General features: G+C 36.5%; 5 protein-coding genes across 6 annotated transcripts; 4 read left to right on the top strand and 1 right to left on the bottom strand.

The window, feature by feature from the left end:
- Positions 1–338: 338 nt before the first annotated feature.
- Positions 339–2,922, top strand: LOC126788313 (uncharacterized). Its single transcript, XM_050514290.1, has 4 exons — positions 339–930; positions 1,602–2,057; positions 2,189–2,486; positions 2,576–2,922. Exons 1-4 carry the CDS (start codon positions 514–516, stop codon positions 2,713–2,715), a joined length of 1,311 nt encoding a protein of 436 aa, XP_050370247.1. The 5' UTR covers positions 339–513; the 3' UTR covers positions 2,716–2,922.
- A 633-nt stretch (positions 2,923–3,555) lies between these two features.
- Positions 3,556–10,251, top strand: LOC126789486 (EH domain-containing protein 1). Its single transcript, XM_050515650.1, has 16 exons — positions 3,556–3,774; positions 3,919–3,998; positions 4,299–4,367; positions 4,470–4,527; positions 4,645–4,697; positions 4,786–4,828; positions 4,911–4,972; positions 5,499–5,612; positions 5,845–5,947; positions 6,040–6,089; positions 8,514–8,642; positions 8,719–8,970; positions 9,083–9,162; positions 9,307–9,433; positions 9,535–9,678; positions 9,753–10,251. The coding sequence occupies exons 1-16, from the start codon at positions 3,690–3,692 to the stop codon at positions 9,936–9,938; spliced, it is 1,635 nt and encodes a 544-aa protein (XP_050371607.1). The 5' UTR covers positions 3,556–3,689; the 3' UTR covers positions 9,939–10,251.
- A 3,575-nt stretch (positions 10,252–13,826) lies between these two features.
- LOC126788736 (upstream activation factor subunit UAF30) lies at positions 13,827–15,768 on the top strand. 2 transcript variants are annotated; one of them, XM_050514751.1, is made up of 3 exons: positions 13,827–13,977; positions 15,109–15,325; positions 15,575–15,768. In XM_050514751.1, exons 2-3 carry the CDS (start codon positions 15,152–15,154, stop codon positions 15,701–15,703), a joined length of 303 nt encoding a protein of 100 aa, XP_050370708.1. In that variant the 5' UTR covers positions 13,827–13,977; positions 15,109–15,151; the 3' UTR covers positions 15,704–15,768. The 2 variants fall into 2 exon arrangements, with proteins under 2 accessions (XP_050370708.1, XP_050370709.1); XM_050514752.1 differs by lacking the exon at positions 13,827–13,977 and adding an exon at positions 14,663–14,735.
- A 326-nt stretch (positions 15,769–16,094) lies between these two features.
- Positions 16,095–17,696, bottom strand: LOC126788275 (GDSL esterase/lipase At4g26790). The gene is made up of 3 exons (XM_050514248.1): positions 17,262–17,696; positions 16,445–16,934; positions 16,095–16,360 (listed from the first exon to the last, which is right to left on the bottom strand). Exons 1-3 carry the CDS (start codon positions 17,634–17,636, stop codon positions 16,167–16,169), a joined length of 1,059 nt encoding a protein of 352 aa, XP_050370205.1. The 5' UTR covers positions 17,637–17,696; the 3' UTR covers positions 16,095–16,166.
- Positions 17,697–19,891: 2,195 nt separating this feature from the next.
- Positions 19,892–24,322, top strand: LOC126788384 (ubiquitin C-terminal hydrolase 12-like). The gene is made up of 4 exons (XM_050514371.1): positions 19,892–19,958; positions 20,087–20,886; positions 20,980–21,137; positions 22,447–24,322. The coding sequence occupies exons 2-4, from the start codon at positions 20,645–20,647 to the stop codon at positions 22,824–22,826; spliced, it is 780 nt and encodes a 259-aa protein (XP_050370328.1). The 5' UTR covers positions 19,892–19,958; positions 20,087–20,644; the 3' UTR covers positions 22,827–24,322.
- Positions 24,323–25,504: the final 1,182 nt, after the last annotated feature.

The following is a 25,504-nucleotide window of genomic DNA, read 5'->3' on the forward strand; positions in this document are numbered from 1 at the left end:
ATGTGATGACTTATGATTACCCTAGCTACTATATTTAATCTTTTGATTGTAAATTTGATAAGAGTACATTACAACTGGATCGGAGGTGAACTAAGACCGTCTTCATGAAAAGGATTGATAATGAACACGATATGTAACCCTAAGTTTGATATGATGGGATAATGAACTCGATGTATGAATTTGATATAACTCGATATGTAATCCTAATTTGTAAAATCAACAAGTCTAGTAATTAACTCATACAACCTTTGTTTTCCTTGAGCACAAATATAGCTTCTTTTATTTTTAAGCAAAACCGTACGTACAGGGTCAAACAAGTATATATAGAAGGTCTTCAACATGATTTTCCAGTCTTCTTCTCTCTAACTCATTTTGGTTATAACCAAATCACCAAAGAAAACCATTACATATATTGATATATGTACCCCCTCTGTAGAACTCGTAACAGAGATCGATCAAAAACCCCTTCAGGAAACCGAGAGACTCATTTTCTTTTCTTTTTCTCCGAAATCCATGGGGGACGAAAGCGGCGGCAGAGATGCTCTGCTGGCCGAACGGAGAAACATGATGTTCCAACGCTGCGTTTCGCACGCGCACGACGAGTTGAAGAGCTTCCGATCCTATCTCCGGTGGATGTGCGTCGACCAATCCAACGCCGGCAGACTGTGTCTCTCTTGGAGCGTTTTCGTTGTTTTCACGATCGTCGTTCCGGCGTTGTCTCATTTCGTTTTCGGCTGCTCCTTCTGCGACGGGAAGCACAAGAGGCCGTACGACAGCGTTGTGCAGCTTTCGCTGAGCGGCGTGGCGACGTTGTCGTTTGTGTCCCTGTCGACGTTTGTGAGGAAGTTTGGATTGAAGAGGTTTCTGTTTTTCGATAAGCTTTATGATGAGAGCGAGACGGTGAGGAAGGGTTACACCGCACAGCTTAATGTAAGTTTTCCATTATTTACTTTCTTCTTCCTCAATTGTTTAGGCTAATCAAGTGTTCTTTTATATGTTCTGCGTGTGAGAATACGAGATAATTGATGTGTTTAAAACAGTAATTCTTCATTAGAAGCATGATCGAAGTATGTCAATAGAGAAAAAGAGTGTCTTTAGCACCTCGTATGTTATAGGTGAGTATCGATCTTTTTGTTATCAAATGAAAGACATGCATGAGATTGCCAAAATAACGCTGTTAATAGTTAAAATTTCAATGTAATTTCAGTGGTGGAAGATATTTACCACAAGTCCATATAGCCAAATTATTTGTTTTGTGTGTGTGATTGGTAAGCCATTGGTTTAAAATTTCAGCTATATATAGTTATATACCTTTTATTAGTCTTCATCGGATACGGATGTTAGTCCACTTGAAGTCGTGTTTGTTGTTTCATTACGTAATGAAAAGAATGACGGAGACTCAATTTCTCATAATTATTACATCAAACCTGAAACGGAAAAGAAAAAAAAATCATGTTCTAGCTAATATTGAAGTAAATGTACAAAAGCCACCGCGTAGGCAATTAGGCATGCATATATACCCTCATTTAGAAGTTAGAATCCTTTCATATCTAAGGTTCTACGGTCTAGGAGACTCAACTTAGTTTATATTTTTCTTGTAGAGATCTTTGAAGCTTGTTTGCTGCTTTGTCATACCAAGCTTTGTTGCCGAGAGTGTATACAAGATATGGTGGTACGCATCAGAAGCCTCGGAGATTCCTTTTGTGGGAAATGTTTATGCCAGTGCCGCAGTGGCATGCATAATGGAACTCTTTTCCTGGCTCTATCGCACTACCGTCATTTTCCTCGTCTGTGTTCTCTTCCGTCTCATATGCTACCTCCAAATCCTACGTCTACAAGACTTTGCCACAATGTTTGAAGTGGACTCTGATGTCGGATCAGTGTTATCTGAACACCTTAGGATCCGTAGGCACCTGCGGATCATAAGCCACAGGTGCCGCGATTTCATACTTTGGACACTCATTTTGGTCACAGGGAGCCAATTTGCGCTGTTGCTCATCACGACCAAGTCCAGCGCCATTTCGAGCCTTGATGTTTACAAAGGCGGCGAGCTTCTGGTATGCTTCGAATTCCTTTCCCTATATATATGTGATTAGAACTTTGATCTTTAATCATTTGTTTCATGCATCATGGCTTCATGATTAAGATGAAGCATATATCGTAACAGTGTGATTCTTGTTTGGTACAGTTATGCTCCATAACTTTGAACACCGGGCTCCTCATCTTGCTGCGGAGTGCAACCAAAATCACACACAAGGTGCAAGCAGTCACATGTCTTGCAGCAAAATGGCATGTCTGTGCCACATTAGACTCGTTTGATGCGACAACGGCTCAGGTGGCCAGTAACGGCCGGATGTTCCGTAACGAATCCGATCAGGATGAAAGTGAGGACGAGGCTGAGGATGAAGAAGATGAACTGGACAACAGCAAGTTGATACCATCATATGCATATAGTACCATCTCTTTCCAGAAAAGACAAGCTCTAGGTAATAAAACATTGCATTTTCTATATATGTGAATTTCTTTGCTGATTTGCTGTAGTGTTTTACTCATATATTTTCTTCTTTACTTGCAGTGACATATTTTGAGAACAACAGAGCTGGCATTACTATTTACGGGTTTACATTAGACAGGACTACACTACACATGTTGTTTATGATTGAATTTTCGTTGATTCTATGGTTGCTGGGGAAGACCGTTAATAGTATTTCTTAATCAAGTAATTTAGGACTGTTTTTCTTTTTCATGGCGGGCTTCTCCTGCTGTGTTTATTTTTTATTTTTCCCACAGTTGTCAATGTTTATATTGCGATAGGAATTTTGCATTGCATTTTCTTGGCTTCACCATTATGGCTATTGCCTGCTCATTTACTTATCCACGGTTGTGGTACTACGATAAGCTAAGAGACGAAATACTTCATGTTTTTGAAAGTTCATATGAGTTCTCTTGGTTAATGAGATCTTTCATAGAGACTTACTCGTAAGCGCATTCTTTTGAGCAAACACACTTTGGATCAAAACTTGGAAAGCGCATTATGGATCAAAATTCGGAAGTCACAGAAAAATTGATTTAGTTCGTCAAGACGACTTGGATAACGAGTAATAACATTAACTCGTTAACATTTGCCTCTTTAGGTGGGAAAAGAGTTAAACAGTGAAAATTTCAAATCATGCCGTTGACAATTTATATTGTTTTTATGACTATACTAAAAAAACAATGACTTGCTGACTTCGGATAGGCATAGTATGCATTGCTGTTTACTAGAACTGTTAGATACAAGAATAGCGAAAGTCTAAAGCACAATCGATGATGCTCTGAAGTTGTTTTTCCGGTGTGTCACCATCATTCGCAATGTATTGCATTTTTGCCAAACACAAACCTCGAAGCCGATTGTCACAATGCAAGCGACGTGAAGTCATCTTGGGACTTTAATCAACAACCCTCTAAATCTATTGCGCGTGCCACTTAGAGTCCCGTATGGTATACATCGTCGTATCGACCTTGACTACTTTACGAAACGTTCCGTCATTAGTCATTACAAGTTCACACCACCACCAAAACGACGCCGCATTTCCTCCCCGTCGGTGTCAAAAGCACCGACCTGGAGTAGAAACAAAACAATACAAACCCTCCCCATGAATTGTTCTGCTTCTCTTTTTTGAATTCAAATCCAGAAAATCGGAAGTTCCATGGAAATTTCCTCAGTGCCGATCAGTTCATGCTCCAAAGAGCACCAGAGAATCTACCGGGAGTGGTTTCAGTTCGCCGATTCAGGTACAGTGCTTCACCGCCCACACCCCTCATTCTCTTTCTGTTTCGTCTGAAGCTTGGGAGATCACTCTTGTAGTCTTGTTCTCGCTTCGTTTCGGTTCTTCAGAAACTGGAACAAATGTAGATTTTGGTTTTGACTTTGTGCAGATAATGATGGCCGCATTACGGGGAGTGATGCTATCAAGTTCTTCGGCATGTCCAATCTGTCCAGGCAAGATCTCAAGCAGGTTAGCTTCGATTTCTTCGAGTTCATGTCTATTCATTTTTACTGAGTTGTAATTTTTTTTTTAGTTTCTTCTGTAGTAACTTAGTACTGTCTTGGGTTTAGTGGATTGGTTTGGAAAACATATAGATTAGTGTTAGTTGAGTTATAACATCTTCAGTTTTGTTCATTTTGAGTAATGCAACTTCTTCATCCGGGCCTTATTTGGTTCTGAAATCTCTATTGTCGAAATCAATCTCTATGTGTTCTGGAGGCTTTTGTTTCATCAGACAAGTGTTTACTTAATTAGTTTCTTTTTACTAAGGTTTGGGCGATCACCGATTCAAAGAGGCAGGGATTTCTCGGTTTCACTGAGTTCATTGCTGCTATGCAGGTAATTTTGTTAGTCTATACTGATGGACACTGCAACCGCCTGTATTTTGATTACTGAGAATCTGATGTATTGTTTGTTGTTTGTTGTTTGTGTCACTTTTAGCTAGTTTCTCTTGCGCAGGCTGGACATCAGATTACAAATGATCTTTTGAATAGAAATGGTGGGTTGCTTTGGTATTGTTTTGTCTAATGATGTATGCTTATAGTGGTATAAGTATTCGGTTATGTTGCCAATTTAAGTACAAGTTGAATTTTGAAATGTTTCCTTTGTATGGCAGCCTTGGAAAGCTTGAATCCTCCTGTCATGGAGGGGTTGGATGTGTTATTAGTGGTAAATATGCTACAACCGTATTCATTCAATTCTGGTTTATGTTTTTTCGATATTAAATTGATTTCATCTATTGGAGTACTCCATCCAGAAAAAAAAACGTTCGAACAAGACAAATGAGAACGAACTGAATGGTGAGGACTCTCTCAGTCTAAATGTGAGACTTGTATTTGTACTTGTGCTGTTGATTATGCACTTACATATCCAGTGATGCAGATGCTCCTGTGGTGCAACAATCACCTTCAGCACATTGGTTTTCTTCAAAATCATCCAAAAAGGTATCTCTAGTTCTCAGAAAAAATATTTTGAGGCCACCTCATATTCTTTCTATTTCCTTTGCTTTATTCAAAATTTCTTATATAAAAATTGAATTTTAGCTTTCGTAATGTGTGCTGATTACCTTGTATTATTATGACTTGGTATGCTAGTCTCTCTAAACCTTGTAATTCAATTTGAATTTGAATACCCAAAAGATGTAGCTTTTGGTTGTAAGATCTCCAATGGAAAATGCAAATGCTGTAGGTTGGTAACAGTTTGTTGCACATCTGCTGCAGAAGTGTTGTGCCTATTTTAAAGATAGGGAGAGGAGAAGCTTTCTCAATTCAGTTCCAAGAGTGTTTTTTACTTCAGAGTAATGTTAATTGACATGAATGAACAGTTTAATAATTTTACCATATTAAACTAATAAGATCTTTTGGTGGCTGAGTTGATGCTAAACTTTTTTATGCTCATGTATTGCAATTGTTTTGTTTTGTTACACAACTTAGTTTGCTGATCTCATATATGGAATGACAATTTTCATAGGTTCCGCTCTCTGCTGTAACATCAATTGTAGATGGTTTGAAGAGATTATATATCCAGAAACTGAAGCCATTAGAAGTTATTTACAAGTTTAATGATTTTGTCTCCCCCTTACTGGTGAGTGAACGGTCTTACTTGTTTCAGTTTTTCCTTGAAAAAGTGATACTTGTTTTACTTTCTTTCATTTCTTTGAAAAATTGATACTAGCCAACTCTTCTTTGCTTACAGTTCCTTCTCGAAAAAAAAAAACCCCCAGTTATTATTATTATTATTTTGGTTAATTCCCAGTTATTAAGTTTTGTTGTGTACATGATAATGATCAGCTTTTGTTTATCTTTTTATTATTCAGACAAACAGTGATTTTGATGCCAAACCCATGGTTATGCTCTTGGGTCAATATTCCACTGGAAAAACAACATTTATTAAACATTTGCTTAAATCTAGTTATCCAGGTGAGTAATCTTTCTTTGCGTTTTGTGTCTTGCCAGAACATTTATTTATTTATAATCTTTTCCATTTCTTATTGCATGTCACCCTTTGACAGGAGCTCACATTGGTCCAGAGCCTACAACAGATAGATTTGTTGTTGTTATGGTAATCTCAATATTAATTCTATTTCTAGTACTCTTGTAGTCTTATCTCACATAACAAAATAATATTTGTCTATCTGTTTTATGTGTTTCCTGCAAGTTTTGAAAGCTATAAAACACTTCAGCTCCATTTAGAGTCGGTAGCAATTTTGAAAGAAACCATGATAAAAATTCTAATATTTGTTTTGGTTGATGTGTGTGTGTGTGTATTGTGTAGTGGATGATGGACCGTTTTAAGGCCATCAATAAAACCCTGTAGAAGATAGTATAGTGTAAGAAAATGTATCGTTATAGGCCGGGGATTGAGGGTACTCTGCAAGATAGAGCAGTAGTAAATAATATCTACAATATTCACATATATACAAGGATTTATAAACTGATTTTGATTATGAGTTTTAATTCATACGAGAAAGAAATAGATAAATTATATACATATATACAATTGACCATTCTTAAGCGCAAACAAAACAAAGAAAAACACAAGAACACACATATGAGAATCTAGCAACCCTAGGCATGTTTATTTCATATCTAAGCCAAATTCAAGAGAAAACAGCCCACGCGGCCAAGTAATCTCTCATGTCTATAATAACTATCCCAACTACCCGAGAACGCCTCTGACAATACTAGAGAAATTCCATGTAACATAAACATGCTCCATATTACATGAATCATTCAATACAAGCACAATTTGGACATACTAACACATAATCTGAGCACGCCTCTGACAATCTACACGTTAGTATGCAACGTATGGTTAATCTCTACCAATTTTACTTAAATCCGTGCACACCGCTGACAACCGAAGTCATTGGTACATTCTAGATGAAGAACATATAATCATAAGTACTTATAATCGAAAAAACATGAAAGGTAACTAGATACCAATCACATCACATAGAATGAGAAGAAAGAACAATGAAATATACTGAAATTAAAATAGAATAACAAAAGGTCATAGTTTACACTTTTTGTTCTTCAACACGCTTGAATCACGCCAAGGAAAACTTGAACTATCACAAACTATGTCTACAGCCAAAGAAAAACAGAAAAACCTAAACAAAAGCTAGAGTTTTGTGGAGGAGAGAGGACAGTACAGAGAGCAGAGAAGAAAAAGAATTGCTGCGGCAAAAAGGAGGTCCAAACTCCTTAATTAAGTCTCCTATAGATAGGGAAGAAACCCTATAAAGTTGAATTAATCTTGGCCCTTCTTTGAGTAGATGCTAAAGGGATCCAAGGGCTTGAAATAACTTATTTTTCTGTCCATAATTGATGCTCAGAAAAACCCCAGTAGAAGCCCAATTCGTGGCTGACACATTCTATCATTTCTTGACTAGGATTGCTTTCTCTCTTTATTCTCGGACAGTTTGTGACCTCTGCTCAGTAAATCGAGCATAACTTCCTCCACAAAATTGATATTGCTATGATTCCAGCGCCTCTGGAAACTAGACTCATAGGGCTTTCCATCGATATATTATTCATAATTTTCCTTCAAGTAGATTGCCTGCTATGATCCGTTTAAGTTGACTGTTCTGCAGAGGCAGAATCCTGATTCCGGGTTTTATTGCTCCTTTTGGTCCTTTAAACACATCTTCTCTTATTTTGCTCCAATGTACCTAAAAACAGCAAAACTAAGTCAAAATGAACATTATTAAGAGAATAATTAAACTAAATGAGAGAGATAACATGTTAACAACGTCGCATTATATGCTCCTATCAGTGGATACTGGTGATGGATTTCTGCTTTATCTATCAATATATGCTTTGTTTCTTTTGATACAAGTATCAATCGTTATCAAAGTAAAATTGTAAAGCTCAGTTGCTAGGATTTAGATTCTTGTACTATAGTTTCATGTTTTATTTGAAATAGAATATCTCTTTTCTATCATGTTTTTAAATAAAGTTATACATTTGTTAAGTAATACCTGGGTCTGTAGCCAATTGATTAGGTTTTAATGTTTAATCAAATTAGTGTACGTATACGTATTCTAAAACATAGACAGTTTGGGTTGGGTCCAGTTTTTTTTTCCTCAGGCATTTGATAAACTACTTTGTCAAAATTATTCTCAATGATCTGTTTTAGAATAATCTCTATCAGTCCTGTTGGTTGTCACCATTTTTTCCCTTCAAAATGCTACATTTTTGCATGATCTAGTTATAACTCTCCTCTTACAATTTACACTAAACTAATTTATTTTCTGTTTTAAATGTCAAATGGGTTTATTGCATGCAAAAGACGTTTCAACGTATCCATATGCTTTCACACTTTGCATATCATTTGGAGGTTTTTCAAATTGTTTAATGGTCCCACAAATTTTCTCCAGACTAATAAATGTTTGTTTTGAATTATTATAGCAATGTACTCTTCTTCTGTTTTTTTTCCTTTCCAGATTGATATTGTTTGCTTGATTACTTTAATTCCATGTAGTCTGGACCTGATGAAAGAAGTGTTCCTGGGAATACAATTGCAGTGCAAGCCGACATGCCATTTAGTGGTCTCACTTCTTTCGGAACAGCATTCTTGTCCAAGTTCGAATGTTCCCAAATGCCACATTCTGTATGTTATCTTTCCAAAATTACTGTGGTGTAAGTTCCCATTGAGAACACCAAAACTTACTCTTATGTATCTATAGTTGTTGGAGCACATCACATTTGTGGATACTCCTGGTGTTTTATCTGGGGAGAAGCAACGAACACAACGAGCTTACGATTTTACTGGAGTGACTTCATGGTTTGCTGCAAAGTGTGACCTCATTTTGCTTTTGTTTGATCCTCACAAGCTTGATGTGAGTGATGAGTTCAAGCGTGTGATATCATCTCTACGTGGTCATGACGATAAGATCCGTGTTGTACTCAATAAGGCAGATCAAATTGATACTCAACAAGTAAGCATATAGTTGACATGGTTACGTCGTCATGTTATACATAATACACCTTCTATTGATGGTTTTGATTAGGTCATTTGACGTTGCAATTGATGTCGTTATACTTATATAGTTGATGAGGGTTTATGGAGCATTGATGTGGTCCCTCGGAAAGGTTCTGAATACTCCTGAGGTCATGCGAGTCTACATTGGGTACCCCTTCTATCTGGATGTATTCATTTGAATTTTGGAGAACTTAGTTGATTGAATTTTAGTAAAACTGTTCATAATGTCTTGAGAGTATTTCTATAATTCACGTTTAAGTGTCCCGTATGGAAGCTAATTTCTGTTTTGCAGATCATTTAATGACAAACCTGTCAATGAGGCTGCTTCTGGTCCAATAGGGAAGGAACTCTTTGAGAGAGAACAAGAGGATCTTCTTGCCGACTTAAAGGATATTCCTAAGAAGTCGTGTGATCGCCGGGTGAGTATGAATCTTTTTTCTCATCATGTTGGGTTTTTTATTTCAATGTGGGATTCAGGATTCGTTACCGACATTTTAATTATGTCTTCTTTTTTTCCCAGATCAATGAATTTGTCAAGCGTGCTAGAGCTGCCAAGATACATGCTTACATTATTAGCCATTTGAGAAAAGAGATGCCTGCTTTGATCGGGAAAGCTAAGACCCAACAGAAACTAACGGATAATCTGGAAGATGAGTTTAAAAAGGTAATCGTAATTTCCTCCTTATGTAACTCCATTCAGTACCATTCAGTATTTTTCACACATTACATGCCACACAGGTTCAAAGGGAATTTCATCTACCTCCAGGAGATTTTCCAAATGTTGAACAATTCAGGGAGACCTTAAGTGGTTACAGCTTTGACAATTTTGAGAAGCTGAAACCTAGTATGATTAAGGCAGTTGATGACATGCTGGGTTATGATATCCCAGAGCTTTTGAAGAATTTCAGAAATCCTTACGACTAATGGTGCCGGAATCTTAAAGAAAGTATTTTGAAGTACCTACTGTTGAAAGGAGAGTTTGCTCTTCTTGAGCACCTTGGTTACCGCTGTAATGTAATATGATTCGGGCCTTCTGCCCTTATTGTAGTCTTTCCCGAGTTTAAAAATAGATGTTATTGTAGAATATTCATAGGCTTTGTATGTTGTAATGCCAATTTTTGCTTTCGGTGGATTACTGAGGGGCAGTAAAAAGCTGGGATTTGAAAGAGAGATGACAATGTAACACCAAAAATTGTTGTTCCTACAATTATTACATACTCCAATTTATCATACCGAATAGAGCATATATATGTTCCGACTAACGTTGCATATATATATATATATGTAAAATCTTTTTATGGTACTTGAGGTATGGTCAATTAGAAACTGATATATAACGTTTTAAATAGGACATTTGGTACCTAACGTTTCAAAGAGAACATTTGGTACCTAAATTTAGATTTCATAGGACACTTTGGTACTTTTATTGATTTTGTTAAATATAGAGGGTAAAATTGATATTTACATATTATTTATCAAAATAAAATATAAATAGAAATTTATGGGGTCAAGATTAATTTCTCACCTTGGTATCTATTATTTTTGTGTCGTTTGTGAGAAAATAAACATGAATTAATTCTAAGCTTTAATTGAAGGTGAAAAATTATATTTTTATTTAGGAAATCTAGTATTTGTGATTTAAATACCCATAAGAATGTTTTTAGTTAATTAAATATAGATTCGCGGAGTAGTTTTATCAGACAATTGAATTTCATAAACATAAAATTAACTTATGCTATTAACATAAACCAAAAATATTAACTTAAAAAAATGCATAAAACGATTAAGATTTGAGGATAATGATCATATAAAACTCATGTTTTTATTGTATTTTTTGTAAATAATACACTTAAATATCTACTTTACCCTCTTATTAATCAACATAAGTACCAAAATGTTTTATATAATTTAATTTTAGGTACCAAACTGTATTTTTGAAACATTAGGTACTAAAGTGTCCAATTAGTCATACCTTAAGTATCATAGAAAGAATTTACCCTTACATTTTCCAGTTGTAGGTTTTATTATCTTTCACTAAATTTCATATTAGTTGCACTTGGTTTATATAATTCTTTACAGTTAGTCATATCATCTTTTGATGTAGAGGCAAAATCAGTGTTGCTATTAAGAGCAAGTTTGGCCTTGAGGTGATTATTTTAAAAGCGGTTATAATTGTGTTGTGAAAATAATCAGCTGTGAAAATTGTGCATTCTCAATGTGATGGTATCTCTCTCTATCCGTTGATTATATTACTCTCGTTCAATCATTTTTCAACCAATGCTACATTTCAACTGTAATGTTATTTAATATTAAAATATAAATAAAAAACATCGTGAAAAGAAAAGGTAATTTATTCGGAGGTAGACCCTCCACTGGGTGGAGGTTCACATATATGTGGTTAACGGCGCGTGTATAATAACCCCTAACAGACTTAAGTTACTTAAACAAAAAATGATCCATATCAAATTACTTTAACCAGCTATTTAAACTTGTAGTAGTAAGTGAAGAAGTCAAAATTATCAGAGCCCACATCAAAATGGCAAAATGGCTCTTCCCTTCATCTCCATGAAGCTAAAGACCTGCAAATCTGCGAATGGAAAGCCCATGTATCTAGACTTTCTTCCAATAACAGGTAATTAAACACACCCATTAATCAGGTATCTTTCTCAATAGCAGCCTGATCTGAGAAAGTAGAAGAAATAACATAATAACCCAAATTAATATACTCTGGCAAAACGGTCCTGGGTTCCGGAATCATGACTAGATTCTTTTAATGGAGGTGGAAGATATAAGCTCTTAGGTAGGAGGCGGTCGATATGATTGAGTTTTGTTTCACTTCCACTCTAAGTCGAATGATTTACATAAATTTGGACGATCTCGATCTCTAGTACCCGTGCTCTTCGACCTCGACATCACTGATTTTCAACTCTCGTCGTTTCCTTGAAGTTCCTCGTCAAAGTTCAGCTTCCATCAAAAGTTCAACACCAATATCGATGGGAAGGAGACCCCAAAAGGTCATGTGCTCAAGAATGTGACATTTTGGATTGAAAGAAAGAAGAGATAGTGATTCGATTGAACCCAAGAAAGGTCAGGCTCCTCCCCTTTGTTCCCAAGCTCAAATGAAGATAATCTTCAAATTGTGCCTTGAGCTCCTCCATTAACAGACCAATTGCAACAATTTACCTTTATTTTTTACGAATTTGTCTCCATATGGGTATTGAGTTACTTGAATAGAAGGATTAAGAGAATTATCGTTAATAAAGATTATGGTGAAATCCACTAATGCCTACTACAGCCAATACAAACCCCTTGTCGAAACGGAGACGTCCGAAACCTCTGTTAGTCAAATAAGGTGGCTTGACTCCAATTTGTGGTTGTAGGGCTGCCACATCATCCTGTGAGCCAAAAGGTGGAGGTTCACATGGTGTAGGGAAGAATTTTCGCTAAACATATCTCATAACCTCAAGCCATCACATCAGAATTTCAGTCCGATGATTCAGCAGTTACACAATCAAAAGGTTGCAAACATAGAGACAAAAGCATACAAAGAGCATGTTAGAAAATAGAAATAAGAGAAAGCAACACTAAATATGCTGGTAAGGAATATGAGAGGACACAATACCGGCCATGCAAATAATACAAGCATATATTCACCCATATTCAAAAGGCAAACAACAAACAAAAAGAAGAACATAAATAAATAAAGTTTTTCTCAAATTAGAAACTCGAAACAAGATTCTTTTACTTCCATGTTTACTATTATACTGATCGGAAAAGCATACTCTCATACACACTAGTGAATTCTTTTAGTAGTGCCAAAAGAAAAATGTTGCAAGTTCAATCGCTCATCCATGGCCAAGCTGGTCAACGTATTTCCCACGCTATGAAAAAAATTGTTGCTCATGAGAGTCCCTATGATTAATTCAGTCACGAATTAAAATCTCATCGCTTCTGATAATATATATGCCCTAGAGAGAAACATATGGGTTGCTTCTACTGACCCGAAGTGAAGGAATTACTAAATCACAGTAAAATGATTACTGTAGTCACAAGCTTTTGCTACACAATCAGCCAAAACAAGGTAAAAAGCTGTTACCTTCAAGTGTGAGAGCCCTTGATCTCTAGGCTTCTCTGTCTTGCGAGATATGTGAAGCCATCTCTGCCACATTCCATCAAATATCAATGAATGGTTGAGGATGTAGGAAGTTTATTAAGAAAAACACATCATATTCCCCATTGTTGATTGGGTATTTTGTAACGATCCATTTCTTGTTGGCTCTGAGGTTTGAAACCTGCCTTGTGTACTCAAGTCTCCAACCTACTAATAAACTCAAATAAATTAAAATAAATAGATGACATAATCAATCTACCAATAAGTTAACTTTGAACATCACAAATACAATCAATAGCTCCTGAGATATCATAACTACTACTGTTGAGAAATAATCATGTAACAGCCCGGAATTTTATATATTTATAAATATATATATATATATATATATATATATATATATTCAAGGGTGCATGTACTTGGTAGTATGTTGAAATTAAATAATTCTTAGTTTGTTATATTTTTATTCCTTTTGTTATAATTCTGTTATTGACTAAGTAGGAGAATTAAGACCCAATGACCATGATCCAATACCATATTAGAAAACCCAAGCCCAAACTTGAAATAAGTTTAAGAAAAAAAAAACTCATGCGATCAGAACGACGCAAACCCAGAAGCTATGCCTTCGTCTCCACCGCCTTCTTCTCCTTTAGATATTTTTCAGTATGAAACTAGATAAATCAACATCCATTTTAGACATTCTAGAGAAACCAAAGAATTCTAGAAACCGCCATAGTTAAGCTTGAGGTATCAGAGGGTGGAGAACAAGCTTTCAATTGATGAGTCATTCAAGCTGGGAAGAAGGAGCTGAAACCCTAGAAATCTGAAAGTGGCAGGTCTATGCCTAAATGGGTAAGATTTCAATTGCAAGATTCGATTTTACTACCTTTAATTCTTGCTTGAACATCAAGTTCATCCCCAAATTCTAAACACTACAAATAGGTTATGTGTTCTGGGTTTTAAGAGACATTCAGAGGTCTAGCTATTACCAATGTTCTAAATATCCCGATATATTTCCGATATATTCCTGATATTAAGAAAACGATACGATAAGTTGCTTATCGGTCTATTATATCGGTCAACCCGAAAAATCAAGTCAAATAACGATATATCGGGTCAAACCGAGTTTGGGGATCGGAACTTTAGAGTTTGGTAGACTTCAGGAGGAGTCTACATCACATGTTAAAATCTTTAAGTAGTTTGTGTGTTGTGCTTTTTTTTCCTTCGATCAAGCTTTTTGTTTTACCCAAGAGGTTTTTGTTTTACATGACAAGATTTTTACCGAGTCAACGTTGTGCGCCATGCAACTTAGGCATGCGACACAAGGGGGAGTGTTCCGGCAGAATTATTATTCTATCATTGTGTGTCTTAGCGTTGTTAAGTTTCATGTTAGAGATATATTAGCATCTCTGTAATATATTAGGACTACGAATCCTATAGGATTGTGATTTTATAATGCTTATACATAAGCACTTATATCATTCAATAAAGATACTCTTATTTCATCCGGCATTAAAAAGTATATTGAATAGTAATTGTGGATGTGTTCACGTTTTGGCTTCAATAAGAAAGGGCGGAAGTTAAACACAGCACAAAGACCACGCTCTTGGGTAAACTTTACCGCGCAATTTATCTTAGATTCAACCTGACTGTTACTCTCAACTCTAAGATCTTCGTCTTTTCTTTTTCTATATAAATGTAGAGATTGTCGGTGTAATTTTCTGTTTAAATGTTTGGTTTTGTGGAGTGGTTGTTACTGCACACTAGGTGTTCGACTAAAATCCCCTGAAGCTCTGTTTGTGATTTTAAAATAAAAGTATCAATTCAAACACTTCTACTTTGCTTCTTTTGAAATCTTGATGGGAAATGTACCTCATGTTCATAATTTATATGCGCATAGCTTTTTTGAAGAATACCTGAAGTGGTTGGAACATGAGTGTTGATGAAGCTTCAGCTGCTTTACCTTGTTTCTCTACTGTGCAGGGCCACTGGTGTTTGAATTTCAGGAAGTACTAGAGTGAGAACAATGTTGCCGCAGGGGATTAAAAAGGCGGTTACGGATAACCCAAAGAAACTGGTCAACTTGATTGACCTGGTGAATCTTCCTTCTACTCTGAGAGAGTTTGTGGGTCAGTCTCGGATTTCTCGGCTTGGATGTTTCGTGCATGTCTGGTCGTACATCAAGGACAACAATCTCCAGGTTCTCCTTTACATTTTTCGCCAAGTAATCTGTGTGCTTTTTGATTGAAAATTTGGAATGCAACTAGATTAGTCGTATCAATTATCAAACAGATATTTGGTATGCGTGTATTGGACATTGTATTTTCTTTTGGATTTTCTTTCAGATTCTTTGTTGGATTTAACTTTACAACTCAATTTTTGTACTCGTGCAGTGTAGATCTTATTCTTTTTTCTTTACTGATAAGAAGTCTTGGTGTGCTTTGCACAGGATCCAAACAACAAGAACGTGGTCAATTATGATGAGAAGTTGAAGAGTATTTTGTTGGGCAAGCCTCAAGTTGAGTTGGCTGAGCTTCCTTCATTGATCAAGCTCCATTTCCCCAAAGAGGCTAAATAATTGTAGCAATCCTAATTGAGGTTCTTCTTTTCCCCTCTGTTTAATCCTCTCTCTCTCTCTCTCTCTCTCTGTTGTTTTTTTTTGTCCTTTTTTTTTTGGCATGAGAAGCATTTTTACTTACTAGGTACCTAAGATTGTAAGAAGCTAGTTAATGAGAACTTGAATTCTCGATTACCAGTTATAATTTTTTTTTCGTGTAAAAATCCATTACATTCGGTGGCTCTTTAATAGTATTGTGTGAGATCATGCTGGTAATTTCAGAAAGTAATATTTTTTTTTTCCATAACTGCCAGTTCATCTGCTAAATGAATCTTTCCATGCCTGATTTTGCTCTTCTCCTTCTATGTTTATGTTGCATACTGTCACTCGTCAAAATGTTGACAAATTCAGATTGGGAAAAATGACAGTATGTATAGGTTAAATGTTGACAATTACAAGGGACTACATTATATACTTGGATGTCTCATAGAAATTGAGCTAGACATGTCTTAAATACGTGATTTGCAACAATAGCATTTGTTCTCTCTGAGGGGTGGAAGGCATCCCAAAATACATATCGATTTGCATCTGAACAGGTAAATGGGTTTAATTTTGAACACATGTAACTCATCTCAAACAGTCCTGTACCGCAACAGGCTGTTGCTGCTGTTTCAAATCCTGTAACAGTAAATTTATCACTTTTTTTTGGGGTTAGTATAGAAGCCATGATTACAGTTAGTAAAAACATGGAAAAACACTCACCAAAGGATTCAGGGCTTTGTATGATATTTGAGAGGATATAGTATGGGTTTGAAAGCACAAGCTGGATTCCAACTAGTTGCTCGTTGAATCTGCCAACTAATTCCTGCAACTTGTTATTGAAACTCCTGGCCACATCATTGTAGGACTCGATACAATCACTCCCTGAAAGAAGATGTTTAGTTCTCTCCAATGGCAGACAACCCATTGGAGGAAGGCCACCTAGAGATATCTTTCGAGCTCCAAGCAGGTAGAGCTCTGTGATGAAATTTTCAGCAATACTTACTAGAAAATTCTGGTACTCCTCTATGGAATACTCCGATGATCTTTCTGAAAATACGTAGTAGTTTTCTAGGAAATCATTAGTTCCTATACTTGTTAAGTACAGTGCTTCTCCCAGAATCTCATTTGCTTCATCATCTCCTAGATAGGTTCTGAGGTCCTGCTGGTATTGTTTGAAGTACTCTAACTCCTTCCAGAGAGGTATCACAGACTGCAAGTCCAGCAAGATAGCTGTAAATAAGACATATATGCATACTCTTGATTTTAGCTTATTGTATCTAGTTGGTATTTTGATCTGAATTATACAAAAGCATCAACCAAATTGATTAAAAAATCAGAATTCAAGATTTAATTAAATTTCGAAATAATAGCTCGTCTAAACAGGTATGTTTCATTTTCCTATACAATTTGTCCATTTACTGATGCATCAGGGGGTAATGAATCCGCTACCTTACTCTTCCACCTCATACTTGAGGAGGAAGGAGGTGTTATCTGTTTAGCATTCCTGCATACTAGATTGAGTGATTGTGTGACTTACTAGGACATCAGAAGTGACGTTATCGTAACCAGTTCCTGCAGAGGCAAAGCAAACTCCAGTAGCAAAGTCCTTAATGTTATAAGATGGATCCAAGAATGCAGGTATCGATGGCTTGATCCCAAAAGCTTCAGAAATGAAGTCTGGTGGAATCCTGCCATTGGAAAATCGCCCTGTAGGCTGTCCTCCGTAGAAATCACGGCCATATGGTGGAAAGTCGCTCTTTAGGACTGTCGATATCTGGTTATTGTTTCCTGCATCAACAGAAGAGTCTCCAAACACAATGATAGCTGGAACTTTTGCATGCACCCTACAAATTTGCAGGAGGAAGTGGATTAGGAGAAACCAATAAACTGACTTAAAGGCCATCTTTTCCATGGGGTCTAGCTCAAGCAGTGCAGGTTTATAGTTTCTATATTATTTTGGAAGACAAGGTTGATGAACTCTGATGTGGAACATAATTCTTCAAAGTATACTAGTGCTTTCGGTGATGTGTTGTATGTGAGTAAATGTTGGAAGAGTTGGTTAAGGAAAGTGGAGGTTTTTATTTTCATGGTATCACTTACCTAATTCACAGCTGAACCTACGTGCACCAGGTTGTCGTGAGTATTAAGAGTGTTCAAAATAAGAACAAAAGTCAAGTAGCTGAACCTACCTAGTGTTCCTAATTTGTTCATTCTAAACCGGCAATGGCTAAAGAAAGGTAGAAGTGTATCAATATGGTTATGCAATATATGCCAAGCCACCGTAGCTCGAGTTATGCATCAAGTCCAGTCTTGAAGTCGAGATGCAACAGAAAACACTGCATTCTGGTAACAGCTTCGTCCCAAACATGCGCGTAACACGGTGAGAATGGTGGGAAGTGGCAAGAATAGATCGAGGAAGCGGAAGAACGCCAGTTTAACGTTTCATAAATAACATGATTTTCTTATTGCTTATGATTGTTTAAAACCGCCTGGCCACAAGAGGAGTTCGTTCCGAATTCCAATTTACATCAGAAATGATTTTCCCATGGAATATATGACATTTCTGCTTGTACCATGGATTACAAGGTGGTCATATTGTCATCAGCATGCAAGTTTGAGGTTGAGGTAGGGTCTTTGATGATGCCTAGGAAGTTATAATTCACCCACCCGAGAGTTTGATTGCGGAGTTGTGGTGCCAAGTGGAAGTCGGATAGCGAATAAGTATCGTTTGATTCACAAATGGAAATGAATCATAAAAATTTGTTTGTTTCTATGTAGAAAGTTGAACTATGCTATGAATGTAATAGGATGATGTATATATATATATATATATTTTTTTTTTTTTTTGAAAGGGTGACTGAAATTTTTTACCAGTCGTAGATTTCATTGGTTAAAATACTCATGCCAAGATAATCGATGCATGTTACGCTGTCGACCCATGGGTTACTCGGACTTAAAGATCAAGTATAATTTCGGTGGGAGAAACTGTAGACCTTTTCGTCAACCTCATCGGCTGCCTTATGGCTTCAATATCCATGTTAATTCTATATTACCAACCCTCAAATCATAGTTGTCAACCATAATCATCCTCTAAGAAACCCACATATAAATGAAAATTGTGGGAATAATGAGAAAATGCCATCGAAAATCTAGTCATTAATTTAGACACACACGAACGAGATGTAGTTGAAAAACCAATAATTTTATGGATCATAAGATCATAAGAATTAACAAGTAGAAATATATTTGCCGACCACCCAAACTTTGCCCACTCATACCTACTCTCCTAAATATAGGTCATGTGTCTTCTTATTCTTCTTATTTAATCATGTTTTAACCATAGTTATCAATATAAATTTATAGCACCAAATTATAATTTATTGTAATTTTTACTTGAACATAAAAAGAAGATAATTGTATTGTTATAAATTATTATCACTTAATCATAGTTAAATAAGAAAATACGTGTTGTAAATTTATGAGAATAGGTATGAGTGGGTAAAATTTGAGTGGTCGATAAATTTGTTTTCATTAAAAAGCTCACCTCATATTTCGTAAATGTGAACATGGTAATATTAGTTGTTTCGTAATATCCGTTTTTAGTGAATGGTGACTGCTAACCGTTCAAGACTTCAGGAATATGAATCGGAATACGAACCTGATGCTAACTTGTTAATGTTGGCTAATTTTGGGGTGTCTAATGATGGTTCGATGTGGTGGGATGTTATTCCTCAGTTCCTCTCGTCTTATTATGATGATGATCTTTGTGAGCATTCTAGTTTCTGTTTCTCTTGATTTTTCGTTGTTTTTGCTTTGTCCCTTCTTATTGTTTCTTCTTTATGGGAGTGGTTTTGGCCTAATCCCCCTTGATATGCTTTCATTTTTATAATAATCCCCAGCTAAGGGCGTAGTAGTCCCAACTCCCAAGTCCGCTTTCAAAAAATAAAAAGAAAGAAACCCCAAGATGTACACGCTGAAACACACCGATAAAAATAGAGAAATAAAATAAAATAAAAACTAAAAGACCGGACCTCTATAGATTGTGATCAGGAAAAAGCGAAGAGAGAGAGAGAGAGAGAGAGAGAGAGAGAGAGACAAAAGAGAACTCCCCAAAGGAAAGAAGAGCTCAAATTGAACTGAACTTGTCTGGGTGGCTGGCTGCTCTGCTCAAGAGCAGGAATCTCATGGTTATAGATCGGATAGGATAGCTCTTGTCATCAGCAATGGGAAAAAAGTAAGCTCTCACCCTCTCAAAATTATTGATTCTGTCTCTGATTTGAATGTGAAGATAGTTTTTGGTGGGTTTATGAATTAGGGTTTAGGGTTTTAGTATTAGTTACAAGCACAATAATCAGTTTAAAGTTATGGGCTTTGTACTATTCAACAGGAAAGGTAGAAAAATGTAGGGTAGACCAGGAAGAGTTGGTATTGACCTGGAGCTTCCCACCCAAGGGGTGGCACAAGCTCAATGTCGATGGGAGTCGGCGGCACAAAGGTCAGTGCATTGGAGGAGGAGGTGTGATTAGCAACGAAAACGGAGAATGGGTTTCAGGATTTTCAGCTAATTTTGGAACAGGGAAAGCTATTGAGGCAGAGCTCAAGGCCCTGCACACAGGCTTGGAACTCGCTTCAAAGTCTAAGTTGGCATGCCTTGAGGTGGAAACTGACTCACAGCTGGCAGTAAATCTTTTATGGAATGTAGGCATATTGTACCAGGATCATCATTTGATTCAGTTGATTAAAAGCTGCAATGCTCTGCTGAACCAAAACTCGAGATGGAAATTAAGTAGTGTATATAGACAGCAGAACTGTTTAGCTGATTGTTTAGCTGCTTTGGGGCATACTTTTGAGGAAGGGGTTACGACTTATTATGATGCACCCCTGACTGATTGTGAACCGATATTGATTGAGGATCAGTCTATGGTTGCTCGGACCAGGTTGATTTCCCATCGTAAATTGATGTTTCAGGAAGCTGGTAATATAGTGATTCCAAGGTCGTATAGGTTGAAAAGTCATTATGTTCAGTGCATGAAGAAGGTGAAACATAAGGAAGGGGATGATCTTGCGCCTGTGACATTCACATGGGAAATTGACAATTTCTCTAAGTTGGATGCCGCCTCCAAGCATTACTCTGATACTTTTGTCATCGGCAATTTTAAATGGTAATTTGAAGTATCTACTACTAATAACATGCTTTAAAGCTGTATACTTTCTGAGATATATGATATTGTTATTGACTGGACTGATTTGGGCAGGCGAATCCTTCTGTATCTTAAGGGGATTGATGTTGATTACTTGTCACCATATTTGGATGTCATAAATGCTTCAAAATTACCTCAGGGGTGGGCTAGATGTGCACATTTCAGCTTAACTGTGGTTAATCAACTTCACCCCAGCAAATCAATAACAAAAGGTACTTTTTTTATCCATAACACATTTATGGGTTCAGTGGCCATTATGTTAAAAAATCTCTAATTTATTAAATGGAACTGGTGTTTCTTGTATACTGTTATTGGCCGTTTTCAGTCTGACACTTGCTACATAAAAATGAGATCTGTATGATTTTCCTGACTGTCTTCTAGACATTTTTATATACTCACAACTAATACCTTGTTATCAAATGACAATATGTTCATTGTGGTGTGTGAGTTTTCATTGTATTATTGATTTTTAGAACTTCTATGAAATAAACGGCTAGGTGAAGAAAGGAAGTAATTTTTGTCTTTAGTCTGGAACAATTTATTTCTGTTACCAAGAAGATAAGTGTACAAACAATTAGAGGGGAACTAGAATAATAGATTGACTTTCAAATATGGGGGATGTATCTTTTACAAAGAATTATAAAGCTCACTCTTTATCTTATCTTATTGTCCATGTTGTTTGTTTAATTAAATCCTTTGTCCCGTTATAGAATAAACTCAAAGGGTATGTGCTTCACATTATCTTCTTTATTCCTTTTTTTGTTTCCCTATTTCCTTCAGTTCCTCAATGTAACCAAGCAGGGAACAGATAGAGCAAACATTGTTTTCTATTCTTCCTTCTAATTTCTTACTAATAATGAAACATGGCGTACATTCATAGATTGGGTTGAGTAACCATCTGGTATTACATAAACAACATGATTTCTAGTCTTCTATTAAGATTCTTATACAACGGAAACAACCTTTCTTTTTTATATAAGCAACTTGAAGCTTGTTGGAAAGCAAAATATGCATGCCTGGTTGCTTCACTTGGAGCATTGAACATGAAAAGAAATTACATCAATTAATGGCCATTAATATTGTAAAACATATACATATATAAATAATCACTAGTTAGTTAGCCTTGAAAGCCTCATGCATATTAAACCTCGGTTTGCTATTTTGAAATTACCTTTTGGAATATGTTGATATGTTTAATAGATCAACAATGTCCTAAACCCACCATGCTCAATCATCTGCATCCATCATGCTCTTTTGTAACTTTTGGTTCACAATTTCGTTCATTTAAGCATGGTTTAAGACTTTAAGGCCAAGTACCTTACAACAATCTCTGTAGTTTATTATAGTTTGATCTATGAAAACCTTAATTGAGTTCATCCTTTGCACCCCTAAAGCATTTTACCTTATTTATTTATTAATCTATTTATTTATTTATTTATTTATGTATTTATTGTGTAAATGTGTAGTAATTGGCTATGCTTTTTTAGTTTACTTTTTGTGATATTTTATTTTGCGTGGCAGATGCTGTGCATATCTTCAATGCTTGTGACAGTGACTGTGGTTTCAAATCTTTAGTTCCTCTTAGTTGGCTTTCTGACCATGGTCATGAGTATCTTGTAAATGATGTGTGTATTCTTGAAGCCAAGGTCGAACTTCATCAGGTGAAAGGTAAGAATTCAGAAGATAAAATAACTGCTTGTTCTGCACCTGTGGAGCAGGGGCCTGAGATGGATTCTTCAGAAGCCCCAGACCTTTTGGCAACATGCAAGGAACTGAAATCCGAACAGATACCTTCCTGCCAGGATGCACCAAGTTTCGAAGAAAGTTGCACCGAACTTACTAGCCTTTCTTATGTTGAGGATGTACATCAGGAACTGGGACCTTCAAATGTGGATCTATAAAGCCTCCAGACTCTTTGGCAATATGCAAGGTGCCTGTTTACCAGGGTACACCAAGCTTTGGATGAGTATATACACAAGCAGGACCTTCAAGTGTAGATTCTTTTAAGCTCCAGATTCTTTGACATCATTAAAGACAGCTAATGGTCAACAGGTCACTGCCTCGGGGGATGCACCGCTGTTTGTACAACTTCACATTGAGCCTACTGACCGTACATTAGTCAAGAAACACGAGGATGCGACGCTGTCAGCAGACATTGCTGGGGGTTTAGAGGAAAAAGAAGAAAACTTTTGATTCACTGCTAAATATAGTTGTTCGATGGCACCATTTTGGAATTCAAAATCATTAGAAGAGAATTGAATGTTGATGAATGGGCATCCATTGTTCTGGCTCTATTTGAAGACCATAATAGTAAATATATGATAGATGATGTGTGCGAGCAACCACCTAAATATTCATGGGATGATCAGATCTTTGTATTTGGCTGGAGCCTCAGAAGGTGAATCTTGTGTGCCAAGGTTAAATTCGGATGGTGATGATATGGACAATGAACTACGCTACTCGAGGAGTTGGCCTTTATTTAAATGCTAAATATTGCAACCTGTATTCTTCAACAGATCAGTTGGACATTGTCAATCCAATAGATATACATTGGCATTAAAATTGTACAGCTTCATGCCGAGGTTATGGTGATCTAGTCACGAATAGCTTCAGTCGCATCTTAAATTTCATGTTGACTTTAGTCTCCACGGGCTACCCCTGGTAAGGAGGAAGCATTTTTCAGCTAACACTGGTCATTGGGTATATGCGTATTTTCAGACATAAAAGGCCATTGAATTCTATGTCTCCATGGACATGACTTGGCATATAATCATATGAGACATCCTTGAAATTGGGCGGACTCCGGCTATTCCTGAAAAGGGTGGTCACAAGTAGAATACCAATGGGGTAACTATTGATATCCTTCAGGAAAGAAGGTTGGTCATCTCGAATTTTGGTTCTCAATTGGTAAGTATTGACAACTTTAAGGCTTGAGCCTGTATAAATTTATGTTTGATTTAGATTGTTCTACTAGTCAATTCTGAACGTTTACTACGTGTCAGGGCTAAACTTTATCTTTGCGCTTCAGTAGTTAGAAGTTCATATCTATGATGGGCATTCATTGCTTTTAAATCATGTCAAGGGTACAGATGCACCAAAATCTTTCATGGAGGAGCCTCAAATTTTGGATTTGAGTTGGTTTTGGTTGGAGTCCGGGGGCTTTGGGTGTGAAGAAGTTTGCGGTAGTGTAGAGACTGGAGGCCAAGGTATCTCCTGGAAAGATGAATCTTTTGGTAGCAAGAATAGATTTGTGGTACATACAGTGAAATAGGCTACCTGAGGAGTTGGCCAAACGGTGTATGTATCAGATGTTGTAAAACATGCTTATGCAGTTGTTTATGTATATGCTTCATAGATCAGTTGAGAAATTATCAGTAGGAGAAATATACAATGGTAAAACCTCGAAGGTTTTCGTATTGTGATCTAGTTTAAGTCTAAAACTAAAAGCAAAGCTGCATAGTGCATCAAACCGAACAGATTTTTTTTAAAGGCAAACTGACTCTAATTTATTGAAATCAAACTAACAGAGGAGTTGAATAAAATAACATGATTTCCTATGTCTGATGAACTCTAACAAAGGATAAACAAAAGCTAAATTCGGCATGTGTACACCCACTCATGCCAAACTATATATATATAAAAAACTCGTAGCAAATAGCAAACCCTCAGTCAAGAAACCCTTAATTAAATGACGGGATGAAGCTGGTAGCATTGGCAGACAGTTGTGAGATACCAAGAATAGAGAAAATAGACATATCGTGATGCTTCTTATAAGGATGAAAAGAATGTAGAGCTGACTCTTTAAACAATTCCAAAAGATGACGTTTGGCTTCCAACATATTAAAAATCTTACATTCGAAATGCACCAGATTCCTAGTGATCTAAATAAACCAAATTAGATTACAGGTGACTAGAAACCAAAGTCAACGTTTAGGTTTTGGGAATGCTAAAACACCAACATCATTAAACACTTCATCAAGGGTACCCAAGGCGATAATGAATGAGAAAATAGTGAAGAAGGTAAACTCATTTCCATAAAGCCACAATTTCAGAACAATGTAAAAGAAGATGTGTACTCGATTCCGCATAACTTCCACAAAAGAAGCAACGAGATGGAAGTGAAAAACCTCGCCGTTGTAAAACATCATCAGTTAGTAAACGCCCATGAAGAGCCTTCCAAACAATAAGAGTTTTGCGAGGTTAAATTGCTTTACTCCAGATCACTTTACCCGAGTCTTTATGCTCACCATGATTTGAGAAGAAAACAAAAGCTTCTTTTGCTGTCAGAATTCTTGAGGAGGAGTGCGGTCATAAAAAAGAGTCAGATGTATCTGCATCAGGCAGAGCAATGCGCTCAATTTTTTCTGCTGCTTGAGGGAATGAAGAAATAAAATATGCTGGGAGAACTCAATGAGAATCACCAATAACATCATTCACCTTAGCATGAAGTGGAATAAAACCACTTATTCCAACACTAGCAGCAAGAGGCTCACCCAACCAATTATCTTGCCAAAAAGATATCCTATTACCATCACCAACACTCCAATGCAAAGAATTTAAAAACATTTGCCAAACTTTT

The sequence above is a fragment of the Argentina anserina genome, chromosome 3 (genome assembly GCF_933775445.1).
Source record: "Argentina anserina chromosome 3, drPotAnse1.1, whole genome shotgun sequence".
In the NCBI taxonomy this organism is placed as follows: domain Eukaryota; kingdom Viridiplantae; phylum Streptophyta; class Magnoliopsida; order Rosales; family Rosaceae; genus Argentina; species Argentina anserina.